The 18,637-nt window shown below is 45.6% G+C and overlaps 1 protein-coding gene and 1 long non-coding RNA gene across 3 annotated transcripts in view; one reads left to right on the top strand and one right to left on the bottom strand.

Moving 5' to 3' along the window:
• Positions 1-827: 827 nt before the first annotated feature.
• The window catches only part of CACNG5 (calcium voltage-gated channel auxiliary subunit gamma 5), a 54,971-nt gene continuing 37,161 nt past the window's right edge, over positions 828-18,637 (bottom strand). The window contains exons 1-5 of one of the 2 annotated variants that reach the window (XM_081849949.1): positions 15,986-16,190; positions 15,600-15,686; positions 10,050-10,190; positions 7,646-7,791; positions 828-2,365 (exon numbers count right to left, since the gene is read on the bottom strand). In XM_081849949.1, coding sequence (XP_081706075.1) covers positions 2,108-2,365; positions 7,646-7,791; positions 10,050-10,190; positions 15,600-15,686; positions 15,986-16,175 — 822 coding nt within the window. In that variant the 5' untranslated portion in view covers positions 16,176-16,190 and the 3' untranslated portion in view covers positions 828-2,107. Of the gene's footprint in view, positions 2,366-7,645; positions 7,792-10,049; positions 10,191-15,599; positions 15,687-15,985; positions 16,191-18,637 lie in introns of those variants that run through there. The other variant, XM_081849948.1, reaches the window with a different exon arrangement.
• On the top strand, positions 1,823-5,993 carry LOC309335107. Its single transcript, XR_014153348.1, has 3 exons — positions 1,823-1,955; positions 4,995-5,078; positions 5,448-5,993. It is a non-coding gene; the product is annotated as an uncharacterized lncRNA (long non-coding RNA).

Raw genomic sequence — 18,637 nt, forward strand, 5'->3', positions numbered from 1 at the left:
AGCTGGATGGGCAGACATGTACTGTGCACAGTGTTCCACTCACCAATTCAGTAGCCAGAAATGCATGTACAGAGCTCCTTTCTAAAAGGTAAAATCTGGCTATTTGGAGGAAGGGTTTGTGTGTGGCGAATTAATTCCCCTGCTCACCCTTCCCCACCAAATATCTGATCAGTGGGATTTTAGCTTTGGCGGAGGGGGCAGGGCTCCATTGTGCATGAGTTTAGAGGGACGCTGGTGGCGCTGTGAGTTAAACCACAGAGCCTAGGACTTGACTTGCCAATCAGAAGGTCGGCGGTTCGAATCCCCGTGACGGGGTGAGCTTCCGTTGCTCAGTCCCTGCTCCTGCCAACGTAGCAGTTCAAAAGCATGTCAAAGTGCAAGTAGATAAAAAGGTACCACTCCGGTGGGAAGGTAAACGGCGTTTCCGTGCGCTGCTCTGGTTCGCCAGAAGCGGCTTAGTCATGCTGGCCACATGACCCTGAAGCTGGACACGCCAGCTCCCTCAGCCAATAAAGCGAGATTAGCGCTGCCACCCCAGAGTCGGTCACAACTGGACCTAATGGTCAGGGGCCCCTTTACCTTTACCTTTAAGACAGAATAATTAATTTCACATTTCAATTCCACAATCTGAGATGGAATCCTGGAAGTAAAATTGGTGGATATTTCATTATTACATACAGAGACAAGTTTAACACCAGCATCTGACACATCTAGTAAGGAAGGAAATACTGGACATGTAAGATCAAAAAGTATACCAGCTCCAATATGTGTATTTGTTCACGGTCCTGTGTTATTCAGTGAGAACAGTCATCCCGGCTGCAACGGCCTGAGTGTTTTCAGAATCTTTGTCATTATTTTATTTTTTACCATAATTAATTCTTACAAATATGTTGCAAACAGACTGAAAGTCTGGATTCTTTTTGATTACAACTCAGGATAACTTCAGAGTGGAAACAAAAACTGGCATGTACATAGAATTTTGTACACTTACGTTTTTCAGAGCAGCCAATCGGCTTACTGTATTCTGTACATTTGACTGCAGTTCTCTGAACAATGTAGCCATAATATACACATGGTACAACATACAGATATGAACTTTTCTTTTCTGTATACTTTATTTACAGGCAGAGCTGAATGCCAACATGACCCAATCAATCCCCTGAGGTGCCAGTTATAATACAAGCACTTCCATTGCAGTGGGTTTCCCAAAGAAAGGAAAATAGCAAAAGAAACTAAAGCTGATTGATGGAATGAAGCCTTTGGGCTTGGTTTTTGCAGGGCATAAATTATCGTATCCCCTATTCACTCAGCTCTAAGACCACGTATTATGAGCCAAATTATATTTGGATCCATTATTACTTCAGAGCCTTTATTTTCAGTCTGATATCAGAAGAATAGAGTGTGTTTACACGTGCAGAGCACCAGGCACATTATTTCAACGTGTTGAACTGCAATGTTAGAGGGTTTGTCGTGAAGTTATCAAATTGGATTGAGGACTAGCCTCACCAGAATGGAAAGGGATAATCGGTGAGGGATAATTGTCTGGTTCCTAATGAAAACCCCAACTTCACTTCATAATGAAATACTGCCAAGAGGAAGTACTTTTAGTTAATTCTAAAATTCTACCTTCCAGCTTGAAGACAATGGCACCAATCTGCAGTTTTCTTACGATCATTCACTAGGAATGGACATTTACATCTTATTCTGGTAATGTTTTACAATGAACATATTCTAATCCACAAACCTTTGTTGCTTATCACAGGTTGCCTTTACGAAAACCCTACAAGTATCTTTCTGGTCTCAAGCTTCCGCTGGGTACGATCCTGTATCTTTTCCACACTCTCTCGCGACGCCAAGAGATATGGGCATATGGACTAGCTGCAGGATCAAAATCTCCACTCTAGTTTTCTGGATATGCATATGTGCATCGCTGCGGGAACCCGTTTAAACTCTAGGTAAGAATTAATATTATTCACTAATTGTATAAATGGAGAGGGATTGTCCTGTAAGAGTGGGCTTTTTATTTATTTTTTAAAAAGTACATACTGAGGACATAACAGCCTCCACCAGGTTTTCATTCCTAAAAGGCGAAGGAGTTACTTTCGATTCAACATGGGGAGGACGACATCTGGTCATAATCCGGACATTTCAGTAGAGCAGGGTAACTACTGTTCATCTGGAGAGATGCATCGCTGGAGATGTCGGAAGGGCTGCGTCCACGAACCCAGGCATCTGGGTGGAGGAACTGGCCAGAGTAGTCAGAGCAGTTGCTAAGCCGTGGGCGGTAGAAGCCAGGATGAGGCCTGTACATCTCCTCTGCAGTATATCTCTTCATGAACAGATAGACAGACATGACACCTGCACTCTGGAAAGGAGAGCAAAAACAAAAGCATTGTTCAAGTTGTCGGAAAGACTGGGGTTGCTCTTCTAATTTTCTGATAGGATGTGACATGCTGATGAGCCAGGCAGGCAAACCAACCATGAAATATCCCCGCTCTGTACCTTGTGGAAAGCTGCTGCCTTTGCCTTTGAGGGAGGTCTATAGCTCTGTGGTACAGAAACTGCTCTGCAGGTAAAAAGGTAAAGGGATCCCTGACCATTAGGTCCAGTTGTGACCGACTCTGGGGTTGCAGCGCTCATCTCGCTTTATTGGCTGAGGGATCCGGCGTACAGCTTCCGGGTCATGTGGCCAGCATGACTAAGCCGCTTCTGGCAAACCAGAGCAGCGCATGGAAACGCTGTTTACCTTCCTGCTGGAGTGGTACCTATTTATCTACTTGCACTTTGATGTGCTTTCAAACTGCTAGGTTGGCAGGAGCAGGGACTGAGCAACGGGAGCTCACCTCATCGCGGGGATTCGAACCGCTGACCTTCTGATAAGCAAGCCCTTGGCTCTGTGGTTTAACCCACAGCGCCACCCACGTCCCTTTGCTTTGCAGGTAGAAGAGTCTATATTTTTTGCTTTGCTTTGCAAGTAGAAGGGTCTATATTCAATCTCTGGCCACTCCTGGTAAGGCTGGGAATGAGCCCTGTTAGGAACCCTGGAGAGCATAGACAAGACTGGGCTAAATGGTCCAATAGTCTTAATAATAATAAAATGCATTGAGTCAGATAGCTCAGTTGGTTAAGGTATGGTGCTGATAGCACCAAGGTCGCAAGTTCAATCCCCCTATGGGACACCTGCACATTCTTGCATTGCAGGGGGTTGGACTGGAGTGATCCCAGCTCCACAAGTCTATGGTTCTATGATTCCCCTCCTTTTTCCCTGATGGGACTCAAGGCAGCAGTGATATAAGGTAGCTTCCTTATATCACATGATGTGCCTCTGAGGGTAGGAGTGTGTTTTGGTTGTGAGGCTGCTGGGGGATTTGACAGCAGAATTTTTGCATGCATTAATACTTCAGAAATATCGCTCCCAGCTGGAGTTGTTATAACTGAACATCTTGTCCCAACATATTATTTCAGTCTGTAGTGCAGGCAGATTTTCATTGGCTGGTAAGTCAAATGGTCTTCATCTTCTCTCTGGGAATGTGCAATCCTCCCCCTTGACTATACATTATGGCCAATACAGTGGTACCTCGGGTTACATCCGCTTCAGGTTACAGACGCTTCAGGTTACAGACTCCGCTAACCCAGAAATAGTACCTCGGGTTAAGAACTTTGCTTCAGGATGAGAACAGAAATCGTGCTCCGGTGGTGCAGTGGGAGGCCCCATTAGCCAAAGTGGTGCTTTAGGCTAAGAACAGTTTCAGGTTAAGAACGGACCTCCAAAATGAATTAAGCTCTTAACCCGAGGTACCACTGTACTCATTTGCCAACAGTGAAAGGACATCACAGCACGCTCTGTGGGGAACATAATCTGAGTGGCTCTTTCCTCCACTACCAGAGCACTCAAGCCACTCTTATCAAGCAAAACTGCTCCAAAGAGGAAGAAACCACTAGGACAACAGTTCCAATGGAAGCTGCTGCACTGGGATCAGGAGTCTTTGAGTTGGTGAAAGGAAAGCACACGTTTCGCTTCCTGTTATCCTGGTGTTACTTAAGCCATTGTGCAGAATTATATGCAACACAGGACTTCACAGGAATAGGATTTCTGCTGCTGTGTTCTTTGCATAATGCTAATGATTCTTGGCATAAATAAGGAGGCCTAGCTCACACGATTTTTCTGTGGTTCTGCTTCTGACTTGAAGATGGCAAGTCAACAGTCCAGAAATGTACTGTGAGACCATATCACCCGCCTGTCAGTTGCACCAGGCAGTGGAGGAATGTATGGAGTTTGAGCTAAAAGGGAAACAAAATGGGATGCTCTAAAGAGACATGGGGATTCGGGTGGCACTGTGGGTTAAACCACAGAGCCTAGGGCTTGCCGATCAGAAGGTCAGCGGTTCAAATCCCCGCAACGGGGGTGAGCTCCCGTTGCTCAGTCCCTGCTCCTGCCAACCTAGAAGTTCGAAAGCACATCAAGTGCAAGGAGAGAAATTGGTACCACTCCGGCAGGAAGGTAAATGGCGTTTCTGTGCACTGCCGCTGTTCTGGTTTGCCAGAAGCGGCTTAGTCATGCTGGATACATGACCCAGAAGCTGTACACCGGCTCCCTCGGCCAATAAAGCGAGATGAGCGGCGCAACCCCAGAGTCGTCCGCAACTGGACCTGGTCAGGGATCCCTTGACCTTTACATTTATTAAGAGACATGGTTAATTGATTATGGGGATGCTGATGCCTGCCTGAGCATGCCTGAGGACATGCTCGTTTCTATACATTGAATGTCCCTTGCCCACACCCTGCTGTGCTGCTCCACTTTTTCCCAGTGAAAGGGACAGACCTATTCCAGCGTTTTGCCACCAACTACTTTGTGATTTAAATGTAATTTAAAGAAGCAATGAATTTATAATGGGAAGAAAAGTAATCTATGAAAAACCAAGCCTGTTCGTATTTCGACCTGACAAACCCATTCTTTCATGTGTCCCCTAACAGATAGGTACTTCCCCTAACAGATAGGTACTTCCGATTTCTAAATGCATGAAGGGCTGCTTTGCAGCAGGGATGCTTGCAGCTCCACAGCCCACTCAAGTTTACAGGTACGGCATTCTTGGTTTTGGGGGGTGGGTTAGAATCCAAGCAAGTGACAGTGTAGGCAAGAGGGGAACATCACCTTTCAGCAGAGGGAACAACTGATCTGTTATTTCCTACATGTGCAAACACAGGGTAGGCTGGTGCATTTGGGCACTACCCCATCGAGCTTGGCATTCCCTCGGCCTGCCCTCACCTGTGTACTTCCTTACAACAAGTCTAGGAGGTGGCGCTGGCTGTCAGCTTCCTTCTCTGTGTTGCTTTTGTAAAACTTGGCAGGGAGAGGATGGGAGGAATCCGGAATTTATTGGTAATGTCAGTGACTGGTGCTGGCTCCTAAAGAAAAGCCCAACTAGTGTAGCATTCTGTTTTCACAGAGGCCAACCAGATGTCCCTGGAAACCCCACAAGCAGGACATAAGTGCAGCAGCATGACCAGGCACCCCTACGATGGCTCCTGCACTGGGGCATATGAAGGAGCTGTACCAGGTTTGACCCAGGAGTGGAGAGTGTGAGGTGAGTTGGTGGCAGCTTCCCCACCCCTATCCACGCCCAGACTGTGGCAGGCAGGGGGCGCCCTGTGTCCTGCCCCATGTGCCCACCCCAAACAGGGTGGGCTGGGCCAGATTTTTGGAAGGGCATAAGGTACCACCACAACAAGCTCCCTCACTTGCCAAGCCACACTGAGCTTTCAGGGCTGCGGCTGTGGTGGTGCCTCCTTCTGCTCTTGGTTGGTGAAGGGATGTCCGCTTCTGGGTCAGCTGAGAGGATGAGCGAGGAGAGTGCTGCCACTGCCCACTGAGGAGAGGAATGAGGCTTTGGCAGCTGCCCCCTCCTTTGGGAACAGGGCGGCTTTGAGCCTCTTTCTCCCTCCCCTCATCACAGGCTCAGACCACCATGGCCTGATTGGCATCCAGACTCCTTTCTGAGAGCCAGTGTGGTGTAGAAGAAGAAGAAGAGGAGTTTGGATTTGATATCCCGACTTTCACTCCCCTTCTGGAGTCTTAAAGCGGCTAACATTCTCCTTTCCCTTCCTCCCCCATAACAAACACTCTGTGAGGTGAGTGGGGCTGAGAGACTTCAAAGAAGTGTGACTAGCCCAAGGTCACCCAGCAGCTGCATGTGGAGGAGCGGAGACGCGAACCCGGTTCCCCAGATTACGAGACTACCGCTCTTAACCACTACAGCACACTGTAGTGGTTAAGAGCGGTGGACTCGTAATCTGGTGAACCAGGTTTGATTCGCCACTCCTCCACATGCAGCTGCTGGGTCTGCAAGGGCCTGGCAGCATCAGAGAGCCACGGCAGCCTTGGCAGGGCAGGAGTCTAATGAGGCCCACACCTTGCCACCAGCAGGAGGTGAGGTGGGGGCTCCTACTTCTCCCTTGAGGGGGCACACAGCCACCTACCCCCTCCCCCGCCAGGGAACAGTGTGACAGACCCGCACGTCCCCAGCTGAGCAGCTCGGGTGCAAGCAGGAGCTGGACTCTCTCAGCTGGGGAGCCCCTGACAGCTCCCTAAAACTTTTGGCACACTCCTCAGCTAAGCAAAGGGAGGAACATGCTCTATTGTGCCTCACTGATGCAGCTTGTTTCTTCCTCTGCCGCTATGAGGGGCAGACAGTGATGATGGCTTCACTCAGCGGTATGTTGCTGATGAAACCGCCACTGCTCCTGAGTCCTCTGGCTCTAGTGCCCAGCTGCAGCTGGTTTGTCCCTCAGTGCACTTGAGGCAGAGGCAGTTTCATCAGTGATATACTGCTGAGTGAAGCCGTCATTGTGGTCTGCCCCTCATAACAGTCCTGGGTGATATACTGATATACAGTGGATGCTCGGGTTGCGAATGTGATCCGTGTGGGAGGCACGTTCACAACCCGCAGTGCCACATCTGCGCATGTGCGGATTGTGATTCGGCGCTGAAACCCGGAAGTAACCAATTCCGAGTTTCAGTGCGTCCATAACCCGAAAACACGCAACCTGAAGCATCTCTAACCCAAGGTATGAATGTATAGCCAAAGCCTACCGCCCATGGATGTCCGGAGGGGCTGATGAATGAGGGTTATACATCATTTACTAAATTCTACTGTAAGTCAGATCAGCGGCAAAGCCTATCTCCATGCTGGAGTGACAACAGTCCTGAGCAGTATGGCTCTTGCACCTTCCTCACACTACCTTCCCTGGTTCCAAGCCATGCACCCCTTGATCCCAGCCTCACGTGAGGCTGGGATCTGGGGACAGCAGTGCAAGAACCGCGTGCTGCCTGGCCAGCTGACGGGGCACTTGGCGATGCTCCCATGCCAGCACGGCTTGGCCCAGTGCTTCTCTCTGTGAGCATTGGTTCCTCAGACACCAGGAGAGGAGTGCTGAGCCAGACCTTTCTGGGGGTGCCTGCTTCAGACCAGGGCCCCTCTGACTATACCCCTGTGCTAGAGAATGATAAATATCCCTGGATATCAAATACCAATGTTGAGCATCAACTATTGGCACATCAAGATAAAATTCTGAGATTATTCTCTATCAAAATACACAGAGAATCTTTAGCACAGGGCTTTCTAATGATCTCGCAGCCAAGCTTTACCTCTGTCAGGAGAAAAGAGATGGCAGAAAAAGCAAACGACCATCCATATCTATAAGTGAAGTAAGTCTCTGAGTCCTTGGTTCTGTTGAGCATCTCATCGTTGATGCTGGAAATGTACAGAACGAGCCCCACAACCAGAGATAAACCTGGGGTGGAGAAAAGTTTGAGATTAGAACAAATACACACACACACACAGGGTAAGACTCCAAAGCACCCATTGTTTCCTCAGTGGCAAGGATGGGGATCGGGGAACCTGCAGCCCATTGGCAATGCTGCCTGGGGCAGTTCAATAATACTAGGAGGGCCACAACAGGATATTTACAAATGCAGTCAAACCAACAATGCATGTTTGCTAGATAGGAGCTCAAAGTTTTTCCTGTAGAAAGAACTCTGAGATACTCCCACTGTCCCTGTCAGGGGAGGCCATAGCCATACATATAGTCTCACCTGAACAGGGCACTTCCTCTTTGCTCAATGTCTCATCATCATTCCAGGAACGTGAGAACATATGCTAAGTTGGAGCCATCCATTTTAAACTGGACTAAAAGCATGTATTTGTTACCTGATTACCATTTTAAGCCTGCCTGAACAAAACTGCTGTATCTGTCGCTCTTCAACAAGTATTCTGAGTAAATGTTATTTTTTACCTTTCACAAGATTGTCTGTGTGGTTATTGTTTTAAGGGTGAGATACCAGGAGGACCCAGTATGTATACCTTAAAGCACCCGGGGTTAGTTAAATTAAAAGGCTAAAACTAGCCTTTTTAGAATGCACTCTGCTATACTCAAAGTGAGGAAGGAAGATTATTATCTAATAAACATATCCCCTCTCAGCTTCCCTACACTCCATCGCTGGTCTAAGATGAAACATGCAACCTGAGGTAACAATCTTGGCCCTTACCCTGAGGCTGCAACCGCAGTCACTCACTGAGAAATGAGCGCCCTATGCTGAATTAAACAACATATTTATGTTCTCAGACATGTTTCTTCTGAACTACAAGCTCTTGATACGAGAGAAAGCTTTTAAGATCTGCCTTCACAGCTGCTGGTTTAACACTCGCTTAATGCTATGAATAAACCATCAGCTTCTCCTCTCAAATGGAAACACGATGGCTGGTTATTTCTAAATTCCAGCTCTCCCCTGTTAACTCCAGCCACCATAAGATGAAAGAATTGTGCCAGATTTTTAAAAAACTGTGTCTGGAGCTTCAGCAGAATGTTCAAACACCACAGAAGATTTTGCATGCGTGCATATGTACATGCACACACCTCATTTTATCAGGTTCAGTTAGCAAGGGCTAGACTCCAATTGTCCTTCGAAATCTAAGCCTGAGCACTTTCCGGAAACATGGTAAAACCAGCCTGATTGAGCTGGGTTTGCAGGTTCGGTGAAAGGATGGTGAAATCGCATTGATTCCCAGGGCACGTTGCTATATGTTTACTCAGAAGTAAGCCCCATTGTGTTCAATGCAATGCAGCCTTGATTGCCCATTTTGTCTTTATAAGCATCTTCTGCAGTATGTCCATTCCAGCAATCGTACAACTATCTGGAATATCTGGCATGACTGCCACAGGGCCATGGGGAAAAGTGGATCTCCATGGAATGGCTGCAAACCTTTGGGAAAAGAGCTCACACAGAGACACGCTTCAATAAAGAGCTTTTCTTCAGGGAGCATCGCAACAAGGGCAACGCTAATGCATTGACACCCACCCTTTTACATTTTTTGTGACAGTCATCTACTTAGCCAAAGTGCTGCATCTCATCAATTTTAGCCAATTTACTTAGGTGGGGTGAAGGGAGCTGATTTATTTACTGCGTTTTATGTCCTCCCTTTCATCCAGGGAGCTCAAGGCAGTTCTCCTCACTCTCATTTAATCCTTGTAACAACACTGTGAGGCAGGTTTGGCTGAGAAATAGTGACTGACTCAACGCCACCCCAGTAACTTTCTTGGTTGTGTGGGGATTTGAATTGGGATTTCCTCAGGCCTGGTCTGACACACTAGCCATGACACTTTCCTGAGATGTTTTTACTTTTATTGTGCATTTTGTGCTTTTATATTGTGCTTTTGTGTTGTAACTGCCTCGAGACCTGCAGATATAGGGTGGTATACACATTATTATTATTATTATTATTATTATTATTATTATTATTATCTGTTTGATTGTTCGATACTTGAAATGAGCCCTACTGAGGCAAATGCAGAACTGTGATATGATATTATGCTGGGGCTGAGCAGGCTGACAGAATACAACATCAAAATCTGTCACACACTGACTTTCTTAATTGGTCGTCCCCCCCCCCCCCCCGATTCCATCGTCCTTCTTAGATGTGAACACAAAAGACTGGATTTCAGATGCAGACTAAGGAGCTGGCAAATAAGAATGTCAGATTCTTAAAACTCACCGGACAGAATGAAGAAGATCCCAGATACGAAGGCCAGGATGGTTCTGTGAGGTCGAATATGCCCTATGTTGCTGAGAATGAACCCGATAAACATGAAGAATAGGCTGACCAAGGGAAATGGGGTGGCAGAACGAATCATCTCTGTAAAATATAATGGGCAGAAATAACATGAGAAAGGTTAATATGGCCAATGCGTCCCTATAAAAATTAGTAAAATAACACCATGTGTATAAGAACGTTTTCTGCACTTGTGACTCATAATTTGCTTTGTTTTGTTTTTATTTTAAATCTTCATGCTCCTCACATATGAATAGAAATAAGTGCCATATCTGCAACACCACATATTTAAATTGTACCACTTTGACAGCCATGGCCCTCCCCACCTCCCAAGAATGCTGGGAGTTGTAGTTTAAGGGTGCTGAGAGTTGCCACGAGACAATTATTCCCCCTCACAAAGCTACAATTCCCAGAATCCCCTGGGAAGAAGGCCTGACCTTTATACCACACTGAGAACTGAAACTCTGTGAGATATGGCCACACATTCCTATCAATGGGAAAACCCCTACTTTCTGTGGAGTTTACACCCTTTCTTTTCTTAGCTGTTGTTAGTATGAAAGCATCTTATTGTTTGATTTACTAGTCTCCCACTAAATAACTAACAACACAGGGCCAGGCGTGTCCACTCAGAAGCAAGTTCCATCAAGTTCTATAGCCAGTTACCTGGGAGAAAGCCACTTTGAATGTACTTCTGGGTAGACTTACATAGGATTGCACTGTTATACAGTGATACCTCGGGTTACAGACTCCGCTAACCCAGAAATAGTACCTCGGGTTAAGAACTTTGCTTCAGGATGAGAACAGAAATCGTGCTCCGGCTGCAGCAAGAGGCCCCATTAGCTAAAGTGGTGCTTCAGGTTAAGAACGGTTTCAAGTTAAGAGTGGACCTCCAGAACAAATTAAGTACTTAACCTGAGGTACCACTGTACTGTATTTTTATGACATTGCTGGATGAATGTTCAATCACTTGTAGCAAAATATCAACCCCTGTGGCTTTAGCTCATGCCTAATTGTCAAAAACAAATGAATGCATGTTGACAGCAGTTCAACATGCTGTCTGGGGTGTAGTGGATGCTACTCAGAGTAGGCACACTAAAATTTAAAGACATGACCAACTTAGGACTATTCATTTCACTTGCTCTACTTTGAGTAAAACTTAGCTGGATACCACCCTTTGATTTTTATAACATCTCTCTTCAAAGAGCTGGAAAATAGATGGTGGTAGAATGTACTATTAATTGCTGCAAAGTATTTACTTGTCTCTTGTGAGCACATAATACAAAACCATCTGTTCCAGAAATAGAGATATGGATTGCTATAGCAACAGAAGATGCTTTAAAAAAAAGATGAAGGGTAGATGGCCTATGTGAATTCCTCCTAAAAAAAAAATTCAAATACTTTGGCCAAAGCAAAGATCTCAGAAGAAGCATTGGAGGGGGGGGGGGCTGCTGTTGCTTGCTTACTTTGTGGAATGGGAAAAACCTAAGGTCATTTAAAAATATCGTTTCTCATCTGTCAACACTGAAACTTTTACAGTGCAGATGTTATCCCCCGCCCGCCCCCTCCAGTAAACAAAATATCCTTTATGATTTTGAGATTTGCAGTGCTCTATTCTTCCACCTCGTTCAACAAAGTCCTGGAGAACTTACAGTGCAGGATATTTTCTCCTCTTAGCTAATAGGATTCCTTTTTTTGCAAGGGGTAGACTTGGATCACTACCATGGTATGGGAGCAAATGGTTTGATGCCAAATGACCTCACCCCCGGTGGGATATTTGCAAACATGGAATGCCCATGTTACAAACAGTCTGACCTTAGAAACTTGTGTGGTGTAGTGGATAAGGAATCAGACTAGGACCTGGGAGACTAAAATCTAAATCTCCATTTGGCCATGAGGGGTGACCTTGGGCCAGTCACTGCCTCTCAGCCTAACCTACCACAGAGAGTTGTTGTGAGGTCCAGCTCCGAGGGCCTTCTGGCAGTTCCCTCACTGTGAGAAGCGAGTTTACAGGAACCAGGCAAAGGGCCTTCTCGGTAGTGGTGCCCTCCCACCAGATGTCAAGGAAATAAACAACAATCTGACTTTTAGAAGACACCTGAAGGCAGCCCTGTTTAGGGAAGTTTTTAATGTTTGATGTTTTATCGTGCTTTTAATATTCTGTTGGGAGCCACCTAGAGTGGCTGGAACCTTTGGCTCGCCAGACACTGGCGAACTACTCCTCCCATCATCTCTGACCATTGGCCATGCTGGCCGGGGCTGATGGAAGTTGAGGTGCTGTCCAAGTGCTCTCAAGACAATCTTGTGATACTAAAGGTAGTAGACCGGTGGGGTTTAAATTTAGCCAAAGACAATAATTAAATGTCTTACACCAAATTTGTAACTCAGTAGAGGGGAGATTAGCTTCCAAGCACAATGAAGCATTTGGAACACAGGAAAAAAATTGCCTTAGGAACTTAAGACTGAACAGCTTCTGTGGCTCCAAGGTGAGCATCGCTACATATAGTCCTCAACTTTGCTTCCCTCCCAGTAACCCTGATACAACTCTATTGTTTGCAGTGTCTGTGGGACCCTATGGGAGCATAATCCAACCCACCTCCTCCATTAGCCTACAGCCCTTCACACATTCCTGAGTTATGTACCACTTATTGAACCTTCTCCTGGGGTGCCTGCAAGTTCTCCATGCACAGAAATCTATTTCTGCCCTGTGCCAGTTCTGCATGTGTTTATTCATAAGCCCCTCCCACCCATTCAGACTCATTTCCCCATAAATCTACGCTGTTTAGTCTTGTTTTTAAAAGCCATATGAAAATTCCTATTTCAATATGTACTCAAATGCATCTGTGATCCTAAAGTACACAAATATTGTGCTTTATCTCAACGTGTAACACATTTCTAAATGCATTCTATGTTTAAACACACATTTAAAGGATGCAATTTGGTATGTTTATGCAGCCAAATCTGTCAGCTAATTACATTCTGATCCATATCATATCTGGAAAGATGCAAAAATATATCCGTTTGCTTAAAAGTGACATTCTCATCCACCCCTATCTCTATGGATACTTATTTCCAGTTGAGTTATGGAGTTAGGTGAATGTTGTGATAGAAAGGTCGTGCCTTGCTTCCATGGAAAAAGGGGGTTGTTCCAGATTATTTCTGTGCTACAAGGAGATTCAAACACCTGTCTGCAGGGAACAGTTATCAGTGTCTGTTACCACTAGATTCCTTCTTGCTTTGCCATGGTGGTCTGCAGCGTAGAGATCAGTTTACAGCACTTGTCTATTGTATGTTTGCTGGCTAGGTTAGTATCATTCTGCCATTACCATGCATGGCTAATGTGAGGCATGTGATTGGTACACAAAGCCATGATTGGTGGGCAGTGGCGGGAGTTTCTAGAGAATGGGGGAGTGTGTCAGAATTGCTATTGCCCCATAGGACATAATATACAATTTGAGGACTGGGGAAAACTGTGGAAAATAGATTTAAAATTTACAGACAGTTCCCTCCTGAAAAGAAATTACATGAAAATGATGTATAGATGGTATATAACACCAGTACAGATAACAAAAATGTACAAAACTGGCTCAAACACTTGTTGGAAATGTAAAGAAAAAGAAGGGACTTTTTATCATATGTGGTGGGAGTTTAGAGAAGTTAAAAATTTTGGGAAATGATATACAATGAATTGAAAAAAATGTTTAAAACGACATTTGTAAAAAAACCAGAAGCATTTGTGTTAGGGATTGTAGGACAAGACCTGCCAAGGAAAATAAAGAATTTATTGGTGGATGGTGGCTAACAGATTGAGGTTGAATCCTGACAAGACAGAAGTACTGTTTTTGGGGGACAGGAGGCGGGCAGGTGTGGAGGATTCCCTGGTCCTGAATGGGGTAACTGTGCCCCTGAAGGACCAGGTGCACAGCCTGGGAGTCATTTTGGACTCACAGCTGTCCATGGAGGCACAGGTCAAATCTGTGTCCAGGGCAGCTGTTTACGAGCTCCATCTGGTACATAGGCTGAGACCCTATCTGCCTGCGGACTGTCTCGCCAGAGTGGTGCATACTCTGGTTATCTCCCGCTTGGACTACTGCAATGCACTCTACATGGGGCTACCTTTGAAGGTGACTCGGAAACTACAACTAATCCAGAATGCGGCAGCTAGACTGGTGACTGGGGGCGGCCGCCGAGACCATATAACACTGGTCTTGAAAGACCTACATTGGCTCCCAGTACATTTCCGAGCACAATTCAAAGTGTTGGTGCTGACCTTTAAAGCCCTAAACGGCCTCGGTCCAGTATACCTGAAGGAGCGTCTCCACCCCCATCATTCTGCCCGGACGCTGAGGTCCAGCGCCGAGGGCCTTCTGGCGGTTCCCTCATTGCGAGAAGCAAAGCTACAGGGAACCAGGCAGAAGGCCTTCTCAGTAGTGGCGCCCGCCCTGTGGAACGCCCTTCCAGCAGATGTCAAAGCGATAAACAACTACCTGACATTCAGAAGACATCTGAAGGGAGCCCTGTTCAGGGAAGTTTTTAACGTGTGATATTTTACTGTATTTTTGGTTTCTATGGAAGCCGCCCAGAGTGGCTGGGGAGGCCCAGCCAGATGGGCGGGGTATAAATAATAATTTATTTATTTATTTATTTATTTATTTATTTATCTATGCTACAACAGCGGGAAGAGACTTGATAGCACAAGGATGGAAGAATGGGGAAATCCTGATGAAAGAATAGTGGCAAGAGAAATTGATGGATTATGCAGAACTGGCCAAATTGACTTATAAATTGTGAGACAAGGACAACTGTGTGTGACTTCAAGTAGGAATGGGAACTTTTAACAAATTATTTAAAAAGACAACAAAATGAATTGGACTCCCTGGCAGGTTTTGAATAAACATACACAAATTCATTGGTTGATAATATGATGGATAGATAATGTAAGGATAAGTACAAATTTATAACAGGCAGAGAATAATATGTGCAGAGAAATCAGAGAGAGGAGCTGATGGAAGTCTGTGGTCGGGGGGGGGAGAGGGTTGGGAGGGGGAGAAAGGGGGAGAAATAATGTATGTGATTATATGGTTTGATAATTTGGTATGTTGAAATTCTTTAATAAATTAAAAAAAAATTGCTATTGCCCCCTCTAATTTAAGGGAGCACCATTCTGCTATCCTCTTTGCTGCTTGAAGTGGAAAGGATTGATCTACAACTACGTCACACTGTGATGCTGATGTAAACAGCTGCCCAGCCTAGCAGGAAACTATTGGAATGGCTTCCTGTCTCCCTTCCACATGTGCTCATGAACTCTTGACTTTCCTTTGACAAAGAAACCCAGGAAGCAACGCAAACAACAAAGGCTTCTCCCATACGCAATGTTTTGATGCAGTCCTTTTCTGAAGATAAAACACATGACCTCTTTTCTCATCTCTGTAAAGCCGGTGTTAGAATGAACACACATAAACACTGCTCCCGCAATAAGAAAAGATAACCACCTACTTAAAACATTGACTGTTGATTCAGATGTCAGCTGGACATTCATTGGCATGACGTATTCTATCGTGAAGCACCTCCCACGTTCTTCACCTGGAATGGGAAAAGCCCATTTTACACTTTTTGGGGGAGCAAACCCATACTTCCCACCAGGATCCCCTGCGATGGTTATTTGCTTCTTTTAAACCATTCATACAATTGCAAATTGTGTAATTGGTGTATTTACTTGTCTAGCTTGGCTAAGGGCCCTTTAAAATATCACAAGTAAAAGAACAGAAACCAAGCAGCCCGATTTTAAATATTGCTTAGAAATATGTAAACTCCACTGATATAGCAATTGCACAGGTTTCATCTTCATGACAAGAGTATATTGCAGGGGTCAGCAAACTTACTGTGCCTCGGGCCGGTGTCTCCATCACCGATCGTGCGGCGGGCCGGAGAGCGGGGGAGCGTGTGCCCATACGCATGCCTACATGCTTTTTCTGGTGCACTTCCGGGTCGGAGGAGCACCAGAAATAGCTTGCACGCATGTGCACAGGCCTCCTCCGACCCGGATGTGCACCGGAAATAAGGCTTGTGCATGCGCAAATAATGCTTCCACAAGTGCACAAGCTATTTCCAGGGCTTCTCCGACCCAGAAGTGGGCAGCCACGCAGCACAGCACCGGTAAGAGCAGGCAGTGGGCAGCAGGGGGCGCCGTGGGTTGGATAAACAAGTCCCTCAGGCCTTATCTGCCCCGCAGGCCTTAGTTTGGGGACCCCTGGTATAATGAATGGATTGTGCTCAGAGGTCAATGTATGCACCTCATTTCTCTTCCGAAGCCTGCCATGGTTTGATTGTTGGCGGATTTACAGTGCAATCCTAATGAGATCTACTCAGAAGTAAGTCCTATTGGATTCAATGGGGCTTACTTGCAGGCAAGTGTGGTTAGCTTAAGGGTTGTCCTGTTTGCTAAAGGACTTTCACTTGCATCCCTTTCTTTGTACATCCTTGTCCCCAAACTGCTCCAGAGCATTGGGAGAACCCCAAAATCAGATCTGGGGGCATACAGGCAAAAGAGAGGGAGGGAAAATTTCACTACACAAAGATATGTCCTTGCAGGAGAACTCCATTAGCCATTGGCAGTGGATAATGTGGTCACTGAGACCACATAACACCGGTCCTGAGAGACCTACAATGGCTCCCAGTATGTTTCCGAGCACAGTTCAAAGTGTTGGTGCAGACCTTTAAAGCCCTAAATGGCCTCAGCCCAGTATATCTGAAGGAGCATCTCCACCCCCATCATTCTACCCGGACACTGAGATCCAGCACCGAGGCCCTTCTGGCAGTTCCCTCATTGCAAGAAGCGAGGTTACAGGGAACCAGGCAGAGGGCCTTCTTAGTAGTGGCACCCGCCCTGTGGAACACCCTCCCATCAAATGTCAAGGAAATAATCAACTATTTGACTTTTAAAAGACATCTGAAGGCAGCCCTGTTTAGGGAAGTTTACAATGTTTAATGCTGTATTGTCTTTTTATTATTCGGTTGGGAGCAGCCCAGAGTAGCAGGGGAAACCCAGCCAGATGGGCGGGGTATAAATAATAAATTATTATAATAATAATGGAGTGGCTGCGGACTGAGGTTGCATTAAGACATGCAGTATATATATATATATATATATATATATATGTGTGTGTGTGTGTGTGTGTGTGTATGTATGTATGTGTATATATATATATATATATATATATGCAGGTTTTGGTGTCCTCGGGTGTCTTCCCGTGTAAAAGTTGGGGTGTCTAGGCGACGTTTCGACGAGGTCTCACTCGTCATCTTCAGGCTGGTGCTTTCGGCTTCTTGTTACTGGAACAGAGCAGGATCTCAGTGTTTGAGTTCCTATAAATACTGTAGAGGGGGTGTGGTGTATAGCCTCCAATGTTCTGGGCAGAGAGGAAGTTCCCAGGCTAGTGTGCCTTTTCTTCTTTTGTTCCTTAATTACTTGAGAGATATCTTGAGTGATTTCTTGAGTGATATCCTGAGTACCACTTAGGTGGGTCATTAGGTGTGGATTAGTTGCTAAAGTCTTTGTGTCTTGACCTCTTGAACTTTGTGAAGAGTTTTCCTGAGAAGATGGCTGTACTGTACATAGTTGTGCTCTGGCTTGGCTTCGTGTATAGGGGCGAGCTGTGGTTTTGTGGCTTGTGTCAGCCAGATCTGTGTAGGGATTGCAGGGGGGTGCAGCATCCGGAGGTGCCACCATGGATTGGCTACTGGATGGTGTCTGTAATTCATCTGTGGAGAGGGTCTGGGTTTGGGTCTGGTGTGGTTGATTGGTGTTGGCGTTCTGTGTGCCTCTGGATCTGGTGTCAGTTTTTGTGGGGAGGGCTAATTTCCAGATGTCTGGCAAGCGGGATGTGTCGTCACGCTTGTTCATGTTGTGAGGGTGTTTCTCTATCTCGATGGCTTCCATGATTATTCTCTTGTGGTGATGTTCCGTGTTAAAGAGCAATTTGGAATCTGCAAAATTAATTTCGTGTCCTGTTTCTTTCATGTGTTGGAAAAGAGAGGAAGTTTTTTCTTCTTTTTTGACGGCATTCTTGTGTTCTGCGATACGTGCATTTATTCGTCTGTTTGTTTGTCCAATGTACGTGGCTGGGCAGACTTTGCAGGGTATTTCATAGATCCCTTGGTTTTCCAACTGGATTTTATCCTTGGGGTTTCTGAGGATATTGGCTATTTTTTGGTTGGTGCAAAAGGCTGTTTTGATATTGTGTTTATGGAGGATTTTGCTAATTTTATCTGTAGTGCCCTTGATATAAGCCAATATCCTCAGAAACCCCAAGGATAAAATCCAGTTGGAAAACCAAGGGATCTATGAAATACCCTGCAAAGTCTGCCCAGCCACGTACATTGGACAAACAAACAGACGAATAAATGCACGTATCGCAGAACACAAGAATGCCGTCAAAAAAGAAGAAAAAACTTCCTCTCTTTTCCAACACATGAAAGAAACAGGACACGAAATTAATTTTGCAGATTCCAAATTGCTCTTTAACACGGAACAT

The sequence above is a fragment of the Podarcis erhardii genome (genome assembly GCF_964252035.2).
Source record: "Podarcis erhardii genome assembly, chromosome: 2".
NCBI lineage: Eukaryota > Metazoa > Chordata > Lepidosauria > Squamata > Lacertidae > Podarcis > Podarcis erhardii.